Below are 24,586 nucleotides of genomic sequence, written 5' to 3'. Positions count from 1 at the left end.
GAATTGTCTCAAAATAGAAAGAAACTTCCACATGGGAAAAATATATTAAAAAACAAAGATTCCAAGACTTACCAAGCGGGAAAGCGCCGGCAGACAGGCACAATATATAAAATAGAGGGAATCATTCCACATGGGAAAAATACATCTAAAACAAAGAAGATGTGACTTACCAAACAAAAGCGCTGGCAGGTCGATAGGCACACAAACAAACACAAACATACACACAAAATTCAAGCTTTCACAACCAACGGTTGCTTCATCAGTGGGCAGTGAAAGAGTCAGTCATAGCAGGGGTTCATGGAATGGGCCGAGATCCAGAAGGCAAGGCATCCGTCAATGCAGCCTGAATCTCCACAGCCCGAGGTAGATGTCGACGATAATAATGAACCATGCCCAGCAAGTGCCTTGAATGACGAAGGTCTGGGTAGGTTTAGTATTGTTTGTACTTTCTCGGGGGGCGACGAAATACCGTCGGCAGATACCCGAAAAACAAGAAAAGTGACAGCTGGTTGATGTAGCTGCAATTTGTCCTGGTTGGTCTTGATTCCTGCTGCCGCGAGAGTGTTCATAACAGTTTGCACATGTCGAATGTTGTCCTCGATGGAGGAGCTGAACACAAGAATGTCATCAAGATATGCAAAGCAGAATTTTAAGTCGAATAGCACTTTGTTGATGGAGCATTGCCAGGTCTGGGTTGCGTTTTTCAGACAAGAGCATGTTTCGAAAGTGAAATAAGCCGATCGGGGTGGTGATTGCTGTCTTCTCGATGTCTTGAGGTGCCATGAGGATCTGGTGGTAAGCCTGTTTGCAATCAATGACAGAACGTTGTTGCACCTGCGAGGGAACTGGTAAAGTCGGCAATGTTGGGTGGGGGGTAGGTGTCCATAATTGTTCGTGCATTTAGACAACGGTAGTCTCTGCACATGCGCTAGGACCCATCTTTCTTGGGTGTCATATGCATGGTCATAGACCAGCTACTGGCAGAGGGTTCAATGACGCCGGAGCTTTGTAGTTCAGAAATCTGATTTTTCAGGTCGGAGAGGCGCTCGGGACAAAGTCGACGTGGTTTACTGGAGTTCGGGATACCTGGCGTGAGGCAAAGCTTGTGAACCGTGCCGTTGGAGACGATGGAAATGTTGCCGGCGGCGGGGGAAGTGGTTTGTTTACAATGTGTGGTGGGTGGGGCAGGCGAGGCGTGGTCGTCGTGTTCGGAGCCACTCAACAGATCCGACGGTAGCCGAGGCGGCAAAGTGTCCCAGGAGTCAATGCGACAAGATGGCCGCCGGCCCGAAGCAGTGGCACCATGGTCAGGTGAGCTTGGTAGAGCTCATGAGCCGTTAGTGAGTCCATTGTCCGAGGGCGCAGCCTGTGGCAGCACGGTCGTGGGCAAAGCGCTTGGCGTGAGTGCAGTTTGTGTTGTCAGTGGCAGTCACACGGTGGCGCACAGGAGCCGAAGTTGCATAGTTTGAGGTGTTGTCCGCGAGGGGTGGGGTAGGAGCCGTCAGTTCAGGAACACGTGACGCTCGTCGCACATGCGAGCCGGCCAAGTGTCAAACGCTGCTGTGTTAGGGGGGTGTGGCCCTGTGGAACTGTCAGAACACGTTATGGCACACTTATAGCACAGTTGCGAGGTAAGCACGCGGAGGTTCGATTGCTGGTACTGCAAGCAGATTCGGAGCACTTAGTGACCTTGCTTTGTCCTTGTTGTAGTGTCTGTAATTCCCTTGCTGCACCTGTGAGCTGGAGGTGAGTTTCGTGGAGCTGGAGGGAGAGCTCAAAGTTTTCCTTGAATGGGCGAGTGACATTTTGAAGCTCGACAAGGCATTGGTGTGTTGTTTCTTGTAATGTCGTCGACAGAGACGAACATGTACGGATGAGATGAGCCCGGACCGATGTGTCACGGGGGAGTTTGCTCGACGGAACACAGGTGAAGTGTCTTGGACGAGTGATGAAACACGATGTTTCGCACTAGGTCTGGTGAAAGTTTGTGGTGTCGCAAGAAGTCAATGCCTAGCATAGGTTCGTCAGTTTCCCACACTAAAAAAGTCCACTCAAGTTTGCAGTTTGCGGAGAGTGAGATGACGTGGGAAGTTGAACCCGAGCATTGTAGTTTAGTTGAATTCACGGCTTGCAGTGAAATATGATGAGGGCGGATGTTCAATGACACTAAGGACATAGACAGCAGCGAAACATTGGCGCCTGTGTCCACTAGGAAAATGTATCCCGACGAAATGTCTTTAATATAAAGTCGTCCGCAATTATCCAGTCATTCCCAGACAGAATGGAGCACTGGGGGGTGCCTGTCATGCTGTGCACAGGAGGCGGGTCCTGGACCTACCTGCGGTTCGCGTTTGGGAAGTAGCAGGGTGGTCTGCAGTTCCGTGCTGCCTCACCTATGTCCGTTTCCTCATTGTTGTCTTTTTCTGTTCACACTCAGTGATCCACTGCTGACAGCCCCAGACTGAGGGTCCCATCCTCATAGTGTTTCTTTTGAGTTGTTACAGATATGCAATTGAATCTCAGTCACAACTGTGAGAGGGGTTGTGATTTATTGATCAATGTTTTCTTATTATCCTTCTCTTTCCAAATAATACTTTCCAGAACAGCAGAGGCAGTCAATAGTAAAAGTGCTATATACAGGAAAAGGAGATCCAAGAATCCTAGCAAATACAGAGGCACAGTCCTAGAAAACTTACCTTTCAAAGTATTCACAAAAATAATAACAGAATAAATAAAGCAAACATTCATCAAACACCTTCCTGAAAGCCAAATGGGGTTCAGGACAGGAAGATCAACTGTGACTGCAATAGAACTCCTGCTAAAGAGAGTATGGAAAGCCCTTGAAGACAGTGACAAGTTTTATGTGGTATTTATAAACTTCACAAAAGGCTTTGACTTTATAAACAGAAAATTAGTGACCAAAAAACTAGAGGAAACCCTAAATGAAAACAACATATGGATACGAATCGTAAGCACAAGACTGTGATAGAACCAAATAAGGATCTCGGAGAACCTCACCCTATCAGAGCCAATACTCCGACCAGAGTAGTTAGGGAGACCCACTGAGTCCTCTGTTATTTATCCTTGAAGTGGAACAAACTGTAATAATATCCCAAAGGGAGAGTGTAATCTCATATGCATATGCAGATGATATTGTAGTATGGGAGCAAAAACTAAAAATTGTTCCAGACTACAAGTATCTAGGGACCACAATGCAAATAACTGCAAAATATTTCACAAAACATGTAGAAGATAATGCAATGCAAGCAATAATGGCAATCCATGAAACAGAATACATTACATCCCTCAGTCTAGAGACAGAAATGGCTCTATTCAGAGCCAAAATCTCCCCAATAGTGATGTATGACACAGATGATATTGGACCACATCTTACAGTGATAAACCTAACAACATTAGAAAGAGGAGAGGTGACCTAAATAGAGAAAAAAAAAATTGGAGTGTACAAAACAACATGATCCACACTCGTATATCTGCCAGCGATGGTACCATTCCTCACTGAAGACCTACGGACAAACCTGATGCTACCCAACACCAGCACTTTGGAAAGTCTATGCTGAAGGAAAAAAAGGGAAGACATACCTCCAGAATTTTACTGCATAGTCACCACGACTGACCGAACGTGGACAAAGGAAAACTATGAAATGAGACACGTGATCACCAGAATGACAATTTATGGTTTCCACCACCTTATTTGCAACATGTTGATCATGAAGCAAATGTAATGTATGAGTGTAAACTGTGTCATCAAATATGCAAACATTACCTTATAGTACTCTGTAACAAAAGGACATGGTCAATAAGTGAATGTGCAAACCACAATACGTAAAATTCCTAATTTCATGTGTTATCATCATTGCACTTTGAACTCACATAGCTATTTTTCTCCAATAAACTTATTATTACTAAATTTCACTTACTACTGATTACACTGATGATTTGTATTTCATTTAAAGATGATTCAGGCTTATTAGATATCACTGGAAATAATTTTTTTTCTACCTGTATGCTGAGCAGAATGTGTAGTACAATTTTATGTTTATTGTGGTTTGTAAGGCTTCCATCACTGTCATCATTTCCAGCAATATGATGCCCGATATAATGTGAAAAATCCTTTATTTAAACACTTGATTCTCTGTATTCAGGATAATTTGATAATGAGACTGAGATAGACAAGTGCATTATCCGTCAAATAACATTTTTTTAATGTTAAAATGTTTCTTTACAAGCTAGTATTTCACTAAGAAGATTGCACCAAAGTTTAAGATGCTCACTTCCTGTTTGCTTTTTTAAAAAGTGCTTAATTCTTCAGATGCAAAACCAATATGACTGCTCCTAATGGTGAAAGAGAATGGTTTAACTGTGAGCTACTGTTTACAGTTGTTACATTCAATTCAGCTTCTGAAAAAACCGCTCACTTTGTCTACTGAGTTCTGTCTGCAACCACAACTTCAGCAGTAAGGTTACTATGATAATCCCGATATGAAGGTTATAAAACTTGCAACTATAATTACTAGTAATCTAGATAAAATTCTGTTTATTCAGTACGTACAATAACAAACAAAAAAAGAAACACTGCATCTTATACAGTTACAGTCCAAAACTTTGGTACTAAAAGAATTCTTACATTTGCTTTAGAAACCTGGAGATACCTCTTTAAAACTGTGAGACAAAGAGAAACATAGGCTGCAAATCAGAGCTGTATAAATGCAAATATTATGCTTTCAGAAGGTGAATTCACGTGATGCTGATGCAGAAGGACTGGGACTTGAACTTCCTGAACTTAGTGTCTCTTCTTTAAGTTTCAGTTTGCTAGGTTCTTTCTTTTCTTTGGAATCCTTTTCTTTTTCTTTTTCCTTTTCTTTTTCCTTATCCTTATCTTTGTCTTTGTCTTTCTCCTTGTCTTTATCCTTGTCCTTATCTTTATCTTTATCCTTCTCTTTTCCATGTTTATGATCGTGTTTGTGTTTATGTTTATGCTTATGCTTTTTCTTGTCTTTCTTCTTCTTCTTAAGCTGAAACAGAAATGCCATGTAAAAAAGAGGAGATTACATACAAATAATGTCATGTTTGAGTGTTCATAGGCACATGATAAATATTTATTTGAAACACAGACACTCCAAGTTGGCAACATCAAGGGCATGGCTACCTGTCACTTCTTGTCTATAGAAACATGTTTCTTTCCTCACACTCTTCAATATCTTGAGTTATTGAAATGTAATATTTTCTCAAGATGTGTACAAGGCTGATTAAGTGTTAATTTATGTGATATATATGGAATATGGCTGTGGGCTGAAATCTAACCTACATGTAATGATGTATACCCAATAGTCAACATTTCTACAAATATAAATCCATTACTGGGCAGTCACAAAGGAATGTAAATAATTGAAGGTGTAAAGGTAACAACTCACTGAACTGTAGAGGTGTTGAGTCACTGAAAGGCATGTAAACAAGATTAAGAACTTAGCTACATCTTGCATGAAATCTTTTATGAACTAAAGCACATGCACACATATATGCATACATGCGCATTCACACACACCCATACACACACTTTCCTTCTCACCTTAGAGACAACACACACTCAATTTTATGAGCTGTGTATGATTTTCACAAACTTAACTTCCATTCTTCTCCACTACACAGATGTAGTATCATTTCAATATCGATTTCAAAAAAGCCAGGACGAGGCAATGACTAGTAGCAGCTGTACCAACAAAATCTCTAAACTTTTTGATTGTTTGCTGCTATCGTTTTTGAAACTGATGATGCCTAATGATTCACATTCTAAAATCTTCCAGTAGTACTGCATCTTAAATTCACAATTTTTTCCTCCTGTTACCACTGTCAAAACTCCAAAAATGCAAGTACAGAAAGTATTTTATAAGTGTCTGAATGTCATACAGCAGACAGCAAAATAATATGTGCAAATAGTGTACTTTTAAGTGTTCAGTCAAGTTGTTGTTTCCATTGAATGCACAATAGTTGGTGACTAACCCAGTCACCTTCTTCAGTTACAGCCAGTTTTGCTTTTAAGTGTACTCACTGCCTGGACTGCCTTTGTTAATTTGAAACCTCTGCCCCTATTTATTAGGTTTTCTGATGCCTTTGTTCTGACAGAGTCATTAATTACACTGTCCCTCAAACTTGTCATCTGCACCACAATGCTGACCTTGTCGTACAGTATTTCTTGATTATATTCAAGGCACTGCTCAGCTCTTGACCTGCTTCATTGTTTTAGATTGGTGTGTCACTGATGTTCCTTCCATCTCTCCTTAGCTGTTCTAATAGTCTACCCATGTACAACAAGCTAATCTCGCATCGAATGCCTGCTGCCCAAGTTACCAGCTATGTAAACAAAGGTGATCATACTGTGTGCCAAATGGCAACCCATGCCATCAGGCCATGTGCTAAGCCCATACGATGATGATGATGATGATGATGATGATGATGCATGCAACCTGTCAACCTTCCTTCTCCTCAGGACTTCCACACAGCGATATGCCCATCATGGCGATGCACACTGACCCACGCTTGACAGAAATGATGGCATTGGACTAGACCTGTGTCCAGTGCTGTCACTGGCTGTCATTGGTGCACCACTGATGATGCAACTCTCTCTGTTACTGCATCAAGGAAAGCTGTGAGGACGGTAGCCATGCTGACAAAGGTGCTCCAGGTTTCACCAGACTGTTCATGTCGATACTTGTCTTGCTGCAAAATGATGGCATTTCCTAAGTCAAGGTAGGTATTGTGGCTGTAAGATCCTGCACAGCCAAGTGAACAAATCTGTCCTGTTGAGAACTAGCTGTGTGAAATCTGTCCTGTTGAGGACTAGCTGTGTGCAGCAACTGAGATTCTGGTTGCCATTGAGTATGGCCCTCCTGAATCCACAGGATTCCATAAGTGTATGATAGTCTGGCAGCCTTCCCAATGCAAGCAGCAATGTTATATAATTTTAACCACAGCGCTGATAAGCCACAACCCTACTATATCAAATCCATCATATGCTGAGAAAAGTTTTTATTTCTGACAGGAGGCATAAAGCACTACCAAACAACATGCAACCATGTAGTATACTTCATGCCAATATGACGTTTCTTGCATGTCACCTTCATGGTGTTGCAGTTTTAATTGCCAGCACTGTAATATGAGTTGCAGGCCTCCCTCTCCCTTCCAGCTCAAATTCTATGTATGCTCTAAGTTATGGATGTAAACTTAACACATCAATCCTATCAGTGTTTTCCTTAGGCAGTTTTTAAGTTCCCCCCCCCCCCCCCCCCCCAGAAGTTTTGTTAATCTATTTTCTCTTCCACAACTCCTCTGCCTATTACCAGTAATAATTGGGCACTTTAGCATTTTTCAATTACAATTTACCAAAAACCAGACTGTTTTCTAAGCCACATTGTTGCATTTATCAAACCAATGTGAGCTCCTCTCTCTCATGACAGTTTTACATACATGTAGAATAGCTGACACATACCTTAGACACAGCATCCGATTTATGATGCTTGCTTTCACCTTCTGCTCCTTCCTTCCGGAACATCCCTGGTTCAAATCCAACTGGACCTTGCGTTCCCATGATGCCAGGAAGAGATTGTGAGTTATCTGAGAAATATTCTGTTTTCACTTGTCCTTCTTGGACTGAATCTTGCCCTGGTGCTGGCATTGATGCTCTAGATGTACCAGGTACTGGAGCATTTGGCACCGGTGTCGACTCCTGATCAAAGATAAAAGGTATTTCAGAAATAAACAAAGTAATAAAAACAATCACATAACGGGAGTCATATATCTTATGGAATAATAATCTTGGGCAGTGTACCTACAGTAAATGAAGTGTTTTTTCAGCAAAAATGAGAACCATGAATAGTGTGTGAAACAGATAACCATACAACATGCAAAAACTTTTTTCAAAAATCTTGGAATTTTTGCACCCTCTTTCCAATAACTTAGTCCTTAAAGGTTTTTGCCGCTGGTGATAAGAATTATATTCAGCTGAACTGTGACACATAAAGTTACAATAAAAGACAAAAATAACTTTCATGTAGACTTTGCTTCCTTGTCTAGGTTCAGAATGGAATTACATAATCCATGGGAAGGTATTCAAGAATCTTCTATCAAACATGAAGCAAGAAACTGCGAATCTCTACAAATTATAAACATTGGCTACTCTTTTCTACAAATTATTTTAATCTTTAAATTCAGAGGTTTAAAAATTCTTTTAGCTGCACAGCAAGTAGCAGTATTCACTGTGAACCTATATGATAAGTAGTAATGTGCTGTGAATATAACTCTGTATTTACAGATGTAGGTGTGGGTGTATATTTTCTTTGAAGAGTACCATTGTAATCGAGTAAATATGAAGCTACTAATAGCAGATAAACTCCAGCTATATACATTGCCTGACAAAAAATAGTGATGCACTCAGAAGGGGAGCAGGTAACAAAATGAAACTTCGAGAGTTCAAGAGTTGATAAGGTTTTTGATTTTATTTCAATGATTACAATATTGAGCCAAATGTACAGAGAACTTGGCAATATGAGCCCATTATCACTGTAATGTTCCGACCCCTCTTGCCTGGATGCATTCACTGATTCAGTTGGGAAGGGTATCATAAAGCTGTTGTATCCTGCCCTGAGGTAATATGGCCTAGAATCCTGAATGATGGTACTGGGATGGAGTTGACGACTGAGCTGGTTCCACATATGTTCTATTGGGGACAGATCTGGGAATTTTGCTAGCTATGGGAGCACTTCCACATGGAGGTAGTTAATGGAGACACGGTCCTTGTGGAGACATGCATTGTACTGTTGGAAAATAGCACTACAATACTGTCACATAAGAGGTAACACACGAGGAGACAGCATGCCCGTGGCACAGCATTGTGCTGTCAGAATTCTCTCAATGACTACTTACCAAAGAATTTGATGCAAAAATTAAAATCTGTGAATTGACAAAGAAGTTTGATCTGCCGGAATCAAAAATTAGAACAGTTATAAAAGGCAATGGAAAAATTCTCAAAGCTGTGAAAATTGCTCAATCTTGGAATTCAAGTATCATTTGTGAATGTCATGTTATTACCATGCAGATGGAAATAATGTTAAAATTATGGTGTGTTCTCACAGTAAGCTAATTTCTGAGAGACTGAAAGAAGAAGCTGAGAAGGCAGCCAAAGATGAAGTACAGGGTGTACATAAAGTCCAGGAACACTTTCAATTATTTATTGCGCAATAACTAAACATTGTACAGATGACACACATATTGTATTTGCCATACCCGTCCCAGCATGGCATCATGGACTGTGGCAATCGCTTCCTGTACTCTCTCCTGGAGCTCTGCAAAATCATGTGGTAGAGGCGGTACATGAACCAGATCTTTAATGCCTCCCCACAGAAAAAAGTCACACGGAGTGAGAACTGGTGAGCGCGATGGCCATTTAATGAAACAGCTGTCCCCTTATGTAGCATGGCTGATCCAGCTCTGTGTTCAGGTACCCACGAACTTCATGATGAAAATAAGGCGGAGCCCCATCCTGCTGAAAGATGGACGGAGAGTCCGATTGCATTTGTGGCATCAGCCATTGCTACAACATGTCTAAGTAGGAATATCCAGTGACAGTGCTCTAGGCGAAGAAGAATGGCCCGTACAGTTTTCGATGTGACAAGGCATGAAAAATATTTACCTTCGGGGAATCACACTCAAATTCGATTGATTCGTGTGGATGCTTTGTACCCCAGATTCGACAATTAAGCCTGTTCACTTTCCTATTAATGTGAAAAGTGGCTTCGTCGCTAAAAATTAAGTGATCAACAATGCCATCACCATCCCTATTCAGTTGCTGCAACTGGGAACATAACTCAAAACACTTGTCTTTGTCGTCGTCACTGAGCTTCTGCACACGCTGCAATTTGAATGGTTTCATAGACAGCTTCTGCTGTAGGACTTTTCACACTATTATTGGAGCCATTTTGAGTTCGCAGGATGCACAACACACTGATTTCTTTGGACTCTTTATGAATGTCTCTCTTACGTGCTCCACATTCATTTCACTCACACTGGGATGTCCATTTTTCTTTGCCAGGCACAAGCAAGCCATCATAACAAATTTGTTGTGCTGGTGGTAAATGGCCTTCCTTGTTGGTGGCTTCCTATCATACTTGGTTCTAAACATCTGTTGAACAGCTGTAGCACACCTGTTTTTGTTGAACTCCAACACACAGAAAGCTCGCTCCACACCTGAACTCACCATGTTTGCAACTAGCACTGACTATCGGCAAATCACCAGACTACACTGTGGCAGTATACAAGAAAGAAAAAACTTTCAGGGTTTCTCTTGAAAATGACATATGTATGATATGTGTACAATGTTTGGTTCTTGTGCAATAAATAATTGAAAGTGTTCCCAGACTTCATGTACACCCTGTACTTAAAGCTAGCAATCATTGGTTTAGCCAGTTCAAAAGTCGTCATAGCTGGCACAGCATCACAGAAGGTAGAGAGGTGGCCAGCACTGATAAATAGACTGCATTGCTGTACCTAGAAAAACTCACAGCAGTGACAGAAGAAAGTGGCTATATGAGCCAAACCATATTCAACTTAGATGAAACTGGTCTGTTCTGGAAGAAGCTGCCTAAAAGAATTTTTATCATGCATGAAGAGAAAAACTTTCCAGATTTTGAAACTAGCTGAGAGTGATGGATAGTGAGAATGCAGCTGGTGATTGTAAATCAAAACCCCTCTTAGTTTATCACTCAGAAAATCCAAGAGCTTTAAAAAATACATCTAAATCTGAGTTGCCCCACCATCCGTCTAACTCCCCACTGCACCTAGCTGCCCTATCCTCTCCCCACCTTGACACTGTACACTCCCATAAGCAGCACTTTACAGTCCCCCACCCCTACCATTCCGTCCCTTCCCCTCCCTGCCACTACCTCCTCCTTACCCCCACCACCCAGAATGCTTCTTTCATCATGTGCAGGTGTTCACAATCTGGCCTCAGCAAGCAGGTTGTATATGGTAGCAAAAATACAACTTTTATACATCGGTCAAAATTAGAGTAACGGGAGGATATATGGTGAATTGTTGATTAATAGCATTACTTCAAATGGGATTTGTTTTAATTGGCAATAACTTTTAACTTCACATATGAAGTGATGTCCAAATGAATGATCAGAAAGAGAAGCCGATACCCAGAAATGGAAGTCGAAGACTAGGTCTTGGGTGACAGCTTCTCCTTCTGAGCATTGGTTTCATCATTACTTCATATCGGAAGACAAACGTTATTGCCAATTAAAACAAATCCCACGTAAAATGATTCTGCTAAACAACAACCTATCAGGTCATCTTCCCATTAGTCTAATTTTGACCCACATATGAAAGTTGTATTTTTGTCCCTTGATACAACCAGCTAGCTTCAAACGATGGATCAGGGAGTCATTATAACATTTACAGTTTACTACAGATAATGGTTTGAGACAAAACAATAAGCTCTGTGTTAAAGGCTTTTGGAAGCAATTCAATATTGTAGACACTCTGAGAAGTATTGGAAACCTTGGAATGAAATTTCACAATAACTTTTAATAGTGACTGTAAGAAACTGTGTCCATATTTTCTCACCACTGAAAATCAGGGGAAATCAACACCAGATCCAAATTTATAATGTGATTGAAGAAGTGGTCAATCTTGCAGAGACAAATTTAGAGGACGGTGATGACGTTCAAGAACTGCTGGAATCACATAATCAGGAGTTGACAATTGATAAGCTTACAGAAATGCATGAGCAAGAGCGTAACACTGAACAATCTACTACTTTAGACCCAATTCAATGAATCATAAGATCAAAGGATGGTTCAAACTTGACAAGGGGCCTTGGTTAAACTGAAAATAGGTTACAAATTTTAAACAAAATAGACTCCAATGAAAAGAAAATTTCTGCTACAAAATGGGGAATAAAAATTTTGTTTGCAGGAAATTTTGCACGGAAATAAAAACAAATTCTCATCAGATGAGACTCAGATTTTATGAACCTACACTTTTATACTCTTATTTCATTTATATTCATCTTGTAACCTCTTTGGAGGGTACTACCCATTATCTTCAACTGATCTTCCAAGTGCATAACAAATTCATTTTACATTGTTGCAATGTATAATACTGCACTATAATATAATTTGTTGTTATGTTTAACATTTTATTAAACATTTTTCTTTTACATTATATTGTTTTCTTTAGTCTCTGGTCCCAACTGAACATAATTTGTATGTATTTATATGCAAAATTGGACCTCCATTTACCTCCCACCTATTACGTAAGTGTGGGGTATTACTGTACATAAATTTCTTGTCTTTTGTTAATGTATACCCTGACAAGTTCCATATCTCTGGAGGTTCTCCTTTGTAATGGGCTCTATGGAACACAAAGAATGAATGACTTGCTGAGCACCCATAAACTAAAAACAAACACTCTGAATGAATGAATGAAAGAGAATAAAAAAGAGGTTATTATACATTGCGTAAGCATTTTTTTCTGAAATCTGTTCAAGCACAGCAGTAGGAGGGATTTGAAAACTGAATTACAGTTCAGAGAAGTAACAAAAACTTTGCAATTTTCTGATAACATACTTCTGGCTGAGATACAAAAGCACTTGAAAGCTCAGTTGAACATACTGGGTAGAGCCTTGGAAAGAGGTTATAAGATGAATAAAAATAAAATAAGAGTGTTTAGAGAGTAGCTAAATAAAGTCAGATGATGATGCAGAATTAGATGCAGAATTGGTGGGCGAGTTTTGCTATTTGGGCAGCAAAATAACTGACCACAGAAGTAACGAGGATGTAAAATGCAGTGTGGCAATAGCAAGAACATATTTACTAAAAATTATACATTTAAGTGTCTTTTCTGACAGTACTTCGCTTAATGAGCACCTCGCATAATGTGCAGTTTGTGTAACAGCCACAACAAATTGTAAAGAAAATGACTCACTTAACAATCGGTGTTTTGCATAATGAGTGATAATAATTTAGTGTGACATCACCAGCTGTTCGCATGTGGCAGGAGAAACATTCAACAATATGAACACCTTTCATTATTGGCAGCAGCATTGTACAATGTCTTTAGCATGTACTGCAGTCTGGGTATAGCACTGTTTCTGCTACCATGTTAGTGCAGCTTGTCACCACACATATTACTAAACTTGTGTTTACACTGTGTTTTTTTGTGTGCAAATTGTAATAACCTTCATAGAAATGTCCCTGAAGATAGCCATAAGAGAAAGAAAATGACCTTAGAATTGACAGTAAAATAATTGAAAAACACATATGTGGTGTGAGCATTGCACATACAATCGGCCTTCATCAACTATTTGCATTATCTTCAAGACTACAGACAAGATTAAGGAGACAGATGCTTCAAAGAGAGTGACAAGAGTATCTAAATACCGGTTCTGTATTCTGGATGATGTCAAAATGTTGCGCCTTATATGGACAATTGCAAAGCAATTGCAAGGCGACACTATTAATGAGAACATCATTTGTGAGAAGAGGGGAATGATTTTTGCCAACCTTTTTAAGAAGGCGCCTGGATCATCAGTGGATGAAGTGTGTGTTTAAGGGTGGTCATGGGTGGTTCGAGAAGTTGAAAAGAAGAACCAGGCACAATGAAGCAGCCATGTCCAACACAAATGGAGCAGAGAACTTCATCAGCACCTTCAAGATGCTTGTAGACTCTGAGAGTTTTTAATTGTGATGAGACACGTCTATACTGGTAAAAGATGCCGAAGCGTACCTTTATAGCAGCAGAGGAGAATGCATTGTCCAGTCACAATCCAATGAAAGGTTGGGTCACATGCCTATTCTGTGGCAATGCAAGTGGCGATTTGAACATGAAAGCACTGCTTGTTTACCAGTCAACTACTCCATGACCCTTCAAGAAGCATAAAGGCCAGAAGAGCAGGTTAAATGTGATGTGGAGGTCCATCAACAAGGGTTCGGTGACACGGGATCTTTTTTGTGATTGGATCAATGAAGTGGTTCTTTGGCAAAAAAATATTTGATCTAGATGGATCTGCCACTCCATGTCTTGCTTGTTATGGACAATGCTCCTGCCCATTCTCCAGGCCTATGTGACCACCTCATTGTAGAATTTCAGTTCATCAAGATCGAATTTCAGTCTCCCAAAACCATTCCATTATTCCAGCCTAAGGACCAGCAGATTATTTCTAACTTTAAGAAGCTCTACACCAAAGCACTCTTCGAGCATTGCTTTAAGTTGACTGAGCTACCAATCTCACTCTCAGCGAGTTTTGCAAATATCACTTCAACTTCGTTGTCCGCATCAAGATGATTGAAAAGGCATGGAAAGGGTTTACCAAGAGAACTCTTACTTCTGCTAGGAAGAAGCTTTGGCCGAGTGTTTTGTCAAATATGACTCGGGGCATTTGAGTCAGTACCTGTGGAGCCTGTAGTCAACGAGATTGTGTCTTTGGCCATGAGCATCGAACTAGAAGTGGATAAGCTTGTGGAAGATCACAGCCAAGAAATGACCACTGAATAGCTTATGGAGTTGCAATGTGTTTCACAGCAGCAAGCTGTGGACAGGAGTTCTTCGAGGGGGGAGGGGAGAGGGAGGAGCAGGAGCAGGAGCAGAAGCAGAAGCAGGAGCAGGAGCAGGAGCAGGAGGCAGTACCAGCAAAGCAGCAATCTTCTAGTGCAATATGAGAAATGCTGAAAGCATGGGAATCAGCTGCACCATACATAGAAAATCATCACCCCCCCAATAAAGCAGTGGCTGCATACGCTACAAATTTATCTGACAATAATGCTGTGTTGCATGTTCAAGAAGTGTTGGGAGAAACAAATGACTACAGATAGCTCCCTAGTAAAAAAGAATTAGTTATGTACCCTGAATAATAAAGTACATCATAATGTATGGATAACTTTCTTTGAATGAATGGCATAAATAAGATAAAACTTTCAGTACTTTGTCCACATGGACCACATTATTGTATTTTATGTTGATTTACATGGGATAAACTGTTTCACTTAATGACTGCTTCACACTATGTGTAAGATTCTGGAACAAATTATGCTCGCCATGCAAGGTTCCACTGTATTTTTCTATGTTGTTGAGGTATGTGGAAGTGAAACATGGATAATAAACAATATGGACAGAAAGAGAACAGAAGCTTTCACACTTGACTCAAAGAATGGATTCATTGATAGGGCACACACTGAAGCATCAAGGTAAAGTTAATTTGGTAACAGAGAGAAGTATCTGGAGGAGGGGGGTTGAAAATTGTAAAGGGGACAGTGCTTTCTTATAAAACTTCTTGCACAGGCTGCTAACAAAGTAACATCTTACATCTACACTCCTGGAAATGGAAAAAAGAACACATTGACACCGGTGTGTCAGACCCACCATACTTGCTCCGGACACTGCGAGAGGGCTGTACAAGCAATGATCACACGCACGGCACAGCGGACACACCAGGAACCACGGTGTCGGCCGTCGAATGGCGCTAGCTGCGCAGCATTTGTGCACCGCCGCCGTCAGTGTCAGCCAGTTTGCCGTGGCATACGGAGCTCCATCGCAGTCTTTAACACTGGTAGCATGCCGCGACAGCGTGGACGTGAACCGTATGTGCAGTTGACGGACTTTGAGCGAGGGCGTATAGTGGGCATGAGGGAGGCCGGGTGGACGTACCGCCGAACTGCTCAACACGTGGGGCGTGAGGTCTCCACAGTACATCCATGTTGTCGCCAGTGGTCGGCGGAAGGTGCACGTGCCCGTCGACCTGAGACCAGACCCCAGCGACGCACGGATGCACGCCAAGACCGTAGGATCCTACGGAGTGCCGTAGGGGACCGCATCGCCACTTCCCAGCAAATTAGGGACACTGTTGCTCCTGGGGTATCGGCGAGGACCATTCGCAACCGTCTCCATGAAGCTGGGCTACGGTCCCGCACACCGTTAGGCCGTCTTCCGCTCACGCCCCAACATCGTGCAGCCCGCCTCCAGTGGTGTCGCGACAGGCGTGAATGAAGGGACGAATGGAGACGTGTCGTCTTCAGCGATGAGAGGCGCTTCTGCCTTGGTGCCAATGATGGTCGTATGCGTGTTTGGCGCCGTGCAGGTGAGCGCCACAATCAGGACTGCATACGACCGAGGCACACAGGGCCAACACCCGACATCATGGTGTGGGGAGCGATCTCCTACACTGGCCGTACACCTCTGGTGATCGTCGAGGGGACACTGAATAGTGCACGGTACATCGAAACCGTCATCGAACCCATCGTTCTACCATTCCTAGACCGGCAAGGGAACTTGATGTTCCAACAGGACAATGCACGTCCGCATGTATCCCGTGCCACCCAACATGCTCTAGAAGGTGTTAGTCAACTACCCTGGCCAGCAAGATCTCCGGATCTGTCCCCCATTGAGCATGTTTGGGACTGGATGAAGCGTCGTCTCACGCGGTCTGCACGACCAGCACGAACGCTGGTCCAACTGAGGCGCCAGGTGGAAATGGCATGGCAAGCCGTTCCACAGGACTACATCCAGCATCTCTACGATCGTCTCCATGGGAGAATAGCAGCCTGCATTGCTGCGAAAGGTGGATATACACTGTACTAGTGCCGACATTGTGCATGCTCTGTTGCCTGTGTCTATGTGCCTGTGGTTCTGTCAGTGTGATCATGTGATGTATCTGACCCCAGGAATGTGTCAATAAAGTTTCCCCTTCCCGGGACAATGAATTCACGGTGTTCTTATTTCAATTTCCAGGAGTGTATTTTGTTTGGTGTTAGGCACAAATCTGAGGTGAATTTTTGAAAATAAGAACATACAAAAAATATAACTGTATAAAACATTTTGAAAGGCTTATTCCAATAATTTTTTTTAGAAATACTTCACAAACACTTGATGTGGCCACACTTGGTGTTGTTATACATATCTAATGGTGACTAACTTCATCTCATACGTGGATATATTATAACTTGCCACAATCATTGCAACAGTAAGGTGGTTAGGCTATGTGGACAATGGTTATTTATGGTAATTATATTATTTACTGAGCTAAATAGGTCACTTTTGATGCTATTATCAACCCACAATAGTATTCTACAGTAAAAGTATACATGATATTTTATGATTTCTCGCCATGATCGGGTTGACTGTATGCCTCACTAAAACAAATAACGGTACCATAGATGCAACCACACAAGATGGATATCTGTTGAGATGTGGTTCCTGAATAGGGACAGCAGACTTTTCAGTAGCTGTAGGCGCAACACTCTGGATAATTGACTGATGTGGGGCCATGCAATATTCAGTCAACATTGCCTTGCAATGTTGTTGCTGTGAATGGCTGAAAGAAGAGAAAATTACAGCTATTCTGTTTTCTGATAACACATAGCTCTGCTTGATTTAATGATGATGGTATCCTTCTGGATAAAATGTTCTGCAGGAAAATAGTCTTCATTCTGATCTTCAAGCATGGATAACTCAAAAACATATTGTCATTAGGAAGAAAAAATTTGGTGTTTTGGGTATTATTGGGGAGAAAGTTCTCTCTCTTAATTGGTTTGGAGGGTTACAAAATTTAAAAACAGAAACAGATAAGGTGAAGTTTGATATAATGAGAATTACTGGAGTGTGTTGGCAGGAACAACAAGACTTGTGGACACATGAGTACAGATTTACCTACACAAAATCAAACACGAATAGGTCGAATAATTGGAAACGTAAATATTAATGTGTACGACCTACTATTAACAGCATAGTGGGGGCATTATGGTAGCAGAGATAGATAGAAAGAAAGCCAATGACTACCACAGTAATAGATTCACATCATACTACCTCTGCAGATGATGAAAAGGCTGAAAGAATGTATTACGAGATAATATAAATTATTCAGATCATTGAAGGAGATGAAAATCTGTGATGAGCAATTGGGATTCAGTAGTAGGAAGTTAAAAATAGGAGGAGAACATGGACTTGGGTGAGTGTTGTGGGCTTCACTCTGATGGCTGGTTTGGTGCAGCTCTGCATGCTACTCTATCCTGTGCAAGTCTCTCCATCTTTGAATAACTATGCAACTTACATCCTTCTGAATATGCTTACTTTATTCATCTTTTGGCCTCCCTGTATAATTTTTACCACCCACACTTTCCTATAATATTCAATTGATGATCCCTTGATTTCTCAGAATGTGTCCTACGAACTGATTCCTCCTCCTAGTCAGGTTGTGCCACAAATTTCTTTTCTCCCCATTTCTGTTCACTACCTCCTCATTAGTTATGTGACCTACCCACCTCATCTTCAGCATTCTTCTGTAGCACTACATCTCAAAAGCTTCTATTCTTCTTTTGTGTAAGCTGTTTATCATTCATGTTTCACTTCCATGCATGGCTGCACTCCATATGAATACTTTCAGAAAAAACTTCCTACAACTTGGATCTATATTTCTTGCCATTGATAGTCTACATTTTATATCCTCTCTACTTTGGCCATCATCAGTTATTTTTCGGCCCAATTAACAAAAATCTACTACTGCTTTAAGTGTATTGTCTCCTCATCACCAATTCCCTCAGTATCATCTGATATGATTCGACTACATTCCATTACCATTGTTTCGCTTTTGTTGATTTTCATCTTACATCCTCCTTTCAAGACACTGTCCATTCTGTTCAACTGCTCTACCATGTTCTTTGCCGTGTCTGACAGAATTACAATGTCATCGGCTAACTTCAAAATTTTTATTTCTTCTCCCTAAACTTTAAAATTCCTAATTCAAATTATTCTTTTCTTTGCTTCACTGCTTCCTCAATATACATTAATGCTAGGCTACAACACTGTCTCACACCCCTTTCTCAACCATTGCTTCCCCTTCACACCCCTTGATTCTCATAAATGCTGTCTGGTTTCTGTACAAGTTGTAAATAGTCTTTCACTCACTGTTTTTATCCCTGCTATCTTCAGAATTTCAAACAGAATATTCCATTCAACACTGTCAAAACCTTTCACTGAGCCTACAAATGCTAGAGATGTCAGATTACCTTTTCTTGACCTATCTTCTAAGATAAGTATTTCCTTGTGTGTATAAGTATTGCCTTACATGTTTCTACATTTCTCTGGAATACAAACTGATGTTACCCAAGGTTGGTTTCTGCCAGTTTTTCCATTTTTCTTTAAAGAATTCATGTTAGTATTTTGCAGCCGTGACTTACTAAATTAACAGTTTGGTAATATTCACACCAGTCATCACCTGCTTTCTATGAAATTAGAATTACTAGCTTCTTTTTGAAGTCTGAGTACAGGGTAAACAAATGAAAAAGGAAAGTGCCTGGTAGAATTTTGCACATAGCACATTTTAATCATGATTAAGACTGGGATGAAGAATTATGAAAGAAGATTGTCTATGAGGAAAACGTTGGAGATGCCAAAAGATTTCCGACAGATTATGAAAGAGTAACACAGAGGATTCAATACAACATCTACAGTACAGAACATTTCCACCGGCAAATGTGGACTATGACCATAGTTTATTGGTTATGAACTGCAGATTGAAACTGAAGAAGTTTCACAAAATTAGGAAATTGGGGAGATGCGATCCAGATAAGTTAAAAGAACAGAAGTTGTAAGCATTTCAGTGCCAGCATTAGACAATGACTTACTAGAACAAGGAACAGGAGAACAATGCAAGACAGATGGGTAGCTTTGAGGGATGAAATAGTGAAATATGTAAAAGGACAACAGCTAGCAAAAATCTTAGATAACACATGATAAACTGAATTTAAGTGAAAAAAGAAGAAATACAAAGGCACAGCAAATGAAGCAAGAAATGGGAATAAAGACATCTAAAAATGAGATTGGCAGGCACTACAAAATGGCGCAACAGTTAAAGGCTAGCAAGGAAATACAAAATTGTAGAAGAATGAATGACTAAAGGGAAGTTAGATGCTGCCTGCAGGAAAATTAAAGAAAATTTTGGGGAAAAAGAGGTATCTGTCTGAACATTAAGAGGGCAGATGGCAAGCCACTGCCAGCAAAGAAGTAAAGGATGAAAGTGGAAATAATGAACATACAGAAGAGCTACACAAAGGAAATTAACTTGAAGACAACATTATGGAAACAAAAAAGAAATTAAATGAAGGTGAGATAAGAGATCCGATGTTATGAGAAGAATTTAACAGAGCACTAAAGTTTTAAGTTGAAAAAAAAAGCACTTGGAATGGAAGACATTGTCTCAGAATCAGTAACATTCCTGGTACAAATAATCCACCTAGTATGCAAAATATATAAGCGAGGTGAAATGTCATCAGACTTCAAGAGGAATGTAATAATTCCAGTTTCAAAGAAAGCAGGTAAATATTACTAAACCATCAGTTTAATAAGTTATGGTTGCAAAATAATGACACACATTATTTGCAAAAGACTGAAAAAACTGGTAAAACCTGACCCCAGAGAAGAACAGTTTGGGTTCCGGAGGATTGTAGGAAAAATGTGAGGGAATACTTATCATACAAGACACACTGAAGAAATGTAAACCTACATTCAGAGCATTCAGAGCATTTGTAGGTAAACTGGAATGACGTTTTGAAGTTCAGAGGGTAGCAAGGATAAAATAGGAAGGGGAAGGTTATCTACAATCTGTACACACACCACATCGCAGTTATCAAAGTCAAAGAACATGAAAGAGAAGCAATAACTGACAAGATAATGAGACAGGGTTATAGCCTGCATAGCTGATAGTATCCAGTCTGTAGACTAAGCAAGAAGTAAGGAAACCAAGGAGAAATTTGGAGAGAGGGTTAAAGTTCAGGCAGAAGAAATTAAAATTTTGTGGTTTTCCAGTCACATTATAATTCTGTCACAGATGCTAAAGGACTTGCAAGAGCATTTGGTCAGAATGGATGCCATCTTGAAACTGTAACTAAACACAGTATTCTTTCTCCCCGTTATGTTTTTCTTCCTATCACCATTTTTATCTTTGATGGTGTTATTTTTATGATGTACACAGTACCAAAAATCTCAAATATTGCCACAGGCTTTTCTAACTTAACTTTAGTATTTATTACATTTCTTTTGCCAAAACCATGACGATCACGAATACGAGTAACATACACTTTATTATCCTTGTTTATGTGTAAACACACACCCAATAACAAACATCCTGATAAAGTAAATCAAAAATATATGCACACAGGTGAAGCAATTACATAGCTAATGTTGAAAATATCATAGTAACTTTTGAACACATTTAGTTTCAGATTAATTAGCATTCATAGTTAAAGCATTGTTTTTTTAAATAGAATTCCACATTTTCGCAAACTCACTAACATAATTTAACGGAAATTATTATTTTATCTAAAAGTCCTCAGTCAAAACAAATCTTATTCCACTATTCAGTTATTCAGAAATGGAAATCTTTAACTGCAACTAACAGAAATACAGCGAGTAACAATAGCTGAATGTAATTTTAATTATTGCGAACTTGTAAAAGGAAAATTTCAGAAGTCATTTTAGTCAGTCTGCAGAAGGTGCAGAGTTTTATCTAACTTTTGCATCCAGATCATTCTGTAATTCAGTGACTGTTTTTAATGACTGACTGTGAACTTGCAATTAATCTCATGAACTTGTTAATCTTCAATAATGTATTCTGCAAACTGTGACAATAGTCATGAACTGTGTTATTTTCAAATTATACTTACTGTACATAGCGTCTTTGTTATGATATTACTACCTACTTGGAAGGACAATGAAATTAGGCAGTGTGTTAATGATTTATTGACTACATGTTAATTATTGTGTTCAATTATGTCTATGTTAGGCTACTGCTCTTTAACTATTGTCATTATAGGACATCAACCAAGTGCAGTATGTGACTAATTTCATCTGTGCATAAATTATGTTTGATGACACACTGTCTGACCATAATGTGTAGGTTATTCAGCATCACAGTTCAATTAAAGTGTTTGAACTGCGAACTGGTGCAGATCCCGTTATTTAAAATAGCCTACTTCAGAAACCACTTTTCAGTCAGATTCGACAGAGGCACTGCTATTGATCGCATATTACCACAGGTGTATAACGTAATGTTACAAAACAGGGTTGTAAGATGAATATCAACAAAGATTAAATAAAGCCACTAAAAGATATATATAAGTTTTGTTATTGGCACAGCAGAATAACTGAAGATTGCCTAGGTAGTGAGGATACAAAATGCAGACTGGCAACAGCAATGAAATGTTCTGAAAATCAGAAATCTGTTAATATCAAATATAAATTTAAGAGTTAGGAGTGGTTTTCTGAAGTTATTTGTTTGAAGTGTAGCATTGTGTGGAAGGAAACGTAGGTGATACAACAGTTCAGTCAAGAAGAGAACAGAATCTTTTGACATGTGAGCTACACAACAATGCTGATAAATAGATGAGTAGTGAAACAATTACTAACAAAGAGATAGAGGGGCTGGCCAGTACTTACCTCAGCTCAGTACAGCCGATAGAGACACAAAAAACAACCGAAAATTTAGGCTCCTAGCTTTCGGAATAAATGTTCCTTCATCAGGGAGGAGAGAGGGGAAAGAAAGGGAAGAAGGGAAAGTGGATTTAGTTACTCACAACCCAGGTTATGAAGCAACAGGGAAAGGAAAACAGGGAAGGTAGCAAGGATGGAGGCATGGTTGTCAGAGGGAAGCCAAAGATATTCTACTGCAGGTTTTTGTTTTTTGTGTCTCTATCGGCTGTACTGAGCTGAGGTAAGTACTGGCCAGCCCCTCTATCTCTTTGTTAGTAATTGTTTCACATCTTTATATGAGATTTTCCATTAATTAGTTAAATAGATGAGTAGATCAGGTAACTAATGAGGGGATACCAAATCAAATAGGAAAGAAAAGAAATTTATGGCACAACTTTACTAAAAGAAGGGATTGTTTTATAGAACATGTTCTGAGGCATTAAGGAGTCATCAATGTTGTAATGTACTGTAGTGTGAGGGTACAAATTATAGAGGAAGACCAAAGCTTGACTGCACTAAGGAGTTTCAAACGCATCAAAGCAATTGTAAGACAGAAGACAATGATGACAGCAGCAACAGTACCACCAACCACACATCACCGACAACATCTGTTGCAACATAAATAATTTATTGGGCACAGCTGACTAAAATTGGGAAACATCCCACAGCCAGTAACATAGGCTGTGGCTAAGCCATGTCTCCGCAATATCCTTTCTTTCAGGAGTGCTAGTTCTGCAAGGTTCGCAGGAGAGCTTCTGTAAAGTTTGGAAGGTAGGAGACGATGTACTGGCAGAAGTAAAGCTGTGAGTACCGAGCTCAGATGGTAGAGCACTTGCCCGCAAAAGGCAAAGGTCCCAAGTTCGAGTCTCAGTCGGGCACACAGTTTTAATCTGCCAGGAAGTTTCATATGCCAATTATGTTAACTTATTGATATGTCCTCAAAGTTGGCAATTATTTTAATATTCTTTCCAGTTTAAGTTTTCTTGAATATGCACTTCCAAGATCTTAGAAAATTTAATACATTTCTTATTTTTTGTTGGTACACTTCATAGGTATTGGGGTATATTTGACACTACAAAATTGAATGAGCTGTAAGTTTCAAGCTGGTCCATCTGTGTAAAACCAATAAGTTTAACAAAAACATAATTTACTTTGCAATCTCCTACATCACTTAATGTTTCCTCTGCTAGGTGATTGTATCTTATTGTCAGCTTTTCACATTATTTGCCAACATTACTGCATTATGATTACTTATAAATATGGATTATGTTGGATTCATGGAAGATTATTGTTGTTTTTGTTCTCTCTCAGTTGCTGGTGGTGGAGATAGCACTGTGGGTTGCAGGTGTGGAGGTTGTTGCAATGCTTATTGTTATTTCAAACTACTTTGATACGTTTAAAAGTGAATAAGAATGGCAGAAGGACAGACCACACAATTAAGTACTTAAAATATTCAATTTTGTGATCATATGTGAGTAATGTTACAATAATAAACAGCACACATATAAGAATGCTAAATGAGAACCAAAATTTATTCTAAACCTGTCAACATAGATTTGTCATTAACTCGCACCAAACACGATGCTGTTTGCACACATGTACCAAAGGAAATTAAAAGTCTGCCTCACAAGTCAAAGACATGCAATGTGTTCACTAGCACTTGCACGAACACGCATCGGAGGCTGTGGAACTTGAAGGCTGGCCTGGCTAGGTGATGTTGTTAATACCATTGTTGCTGTCTGCAGTTCAATGATGCTGCTCATTACATAAGGAGGTGAATGGGAATAGAACTGAATTGGCAGCTTGCCAGCAGGTAAAAGGTACACCAGTTTTACCCTTCCAAGCAATACAGGTGCCAGTTCACTGCTGTACAGGATTTTTAGAATATGCTCATTGCATGCTAAAACTTGGTAAGAGCAGGTGTAAGGCAATTGAAGTGGGGTGTGAAAAACATCTTTCTTCAACATTACATCTGAACACTTTTGTAAGTCCTCATGGATAAAAATGTTGCTTTCTCTGTGGTGGGATGTCAGTGAGGGATGAAGCTCGGAGATTA

General features: G+C 40.0%; 1 protein-coding gene across 3 annotated transcripts in view; it reads right to left on the bottom strand.

Annotated features, from left to right (window-relative positions):
• Positions 1 to 4,538: 4,538 nt before the first annotated feature.
• Positions 4,539 to 24,586, bottom strand: part of LOC126270716 (transcription initiation factor TFIID subunit 2) — a 133,061-nt gene continuing 113,013 nt past the window's right edge. For all 3 annotated transcript variants that reach the window (XM_049974094.1, XM_049974092.1, XM_049974093.1), the window contains exons 18-19: positions 7,505 to 7,741; positions 4,539 to 5,033 (exon numbers count right to left, since the gene is read on the bottom strand). In XM_049974094.1, coding sequence (XP_049830051.1) covers positions 4,743 to 5,033; positions 7,505 to 7,741 — 528 coding nt within the window. In that variant the 3' untranslated portion in view covers positions 4,539 to 4,742. The remainder of the gene's footprint in view (positions 5,034 to 7,504; positions 7,742 to 24,586) is intronic.

This window comes from Schistocerca gregaria, chromosome 1 (assembly GCF_023897955.1).
Source record: "Schistocerca gregaria isolate iqSchGreg1 chromosome 1, iqSchGreg1.2, whole genome shotgun sequence".
Taxonomy (NCBI): domain Eukaryota; kingdom Metazoa; phylum Arthropoda; class Insecta; order Orthoptera; family Acrididae; genus Schistocerca; species Schistocerca gregaria.
Note: the sequence above shows the minus strand (reverse complement) of the source record. Positions and strands in the feature narration are given on the sequence as shown.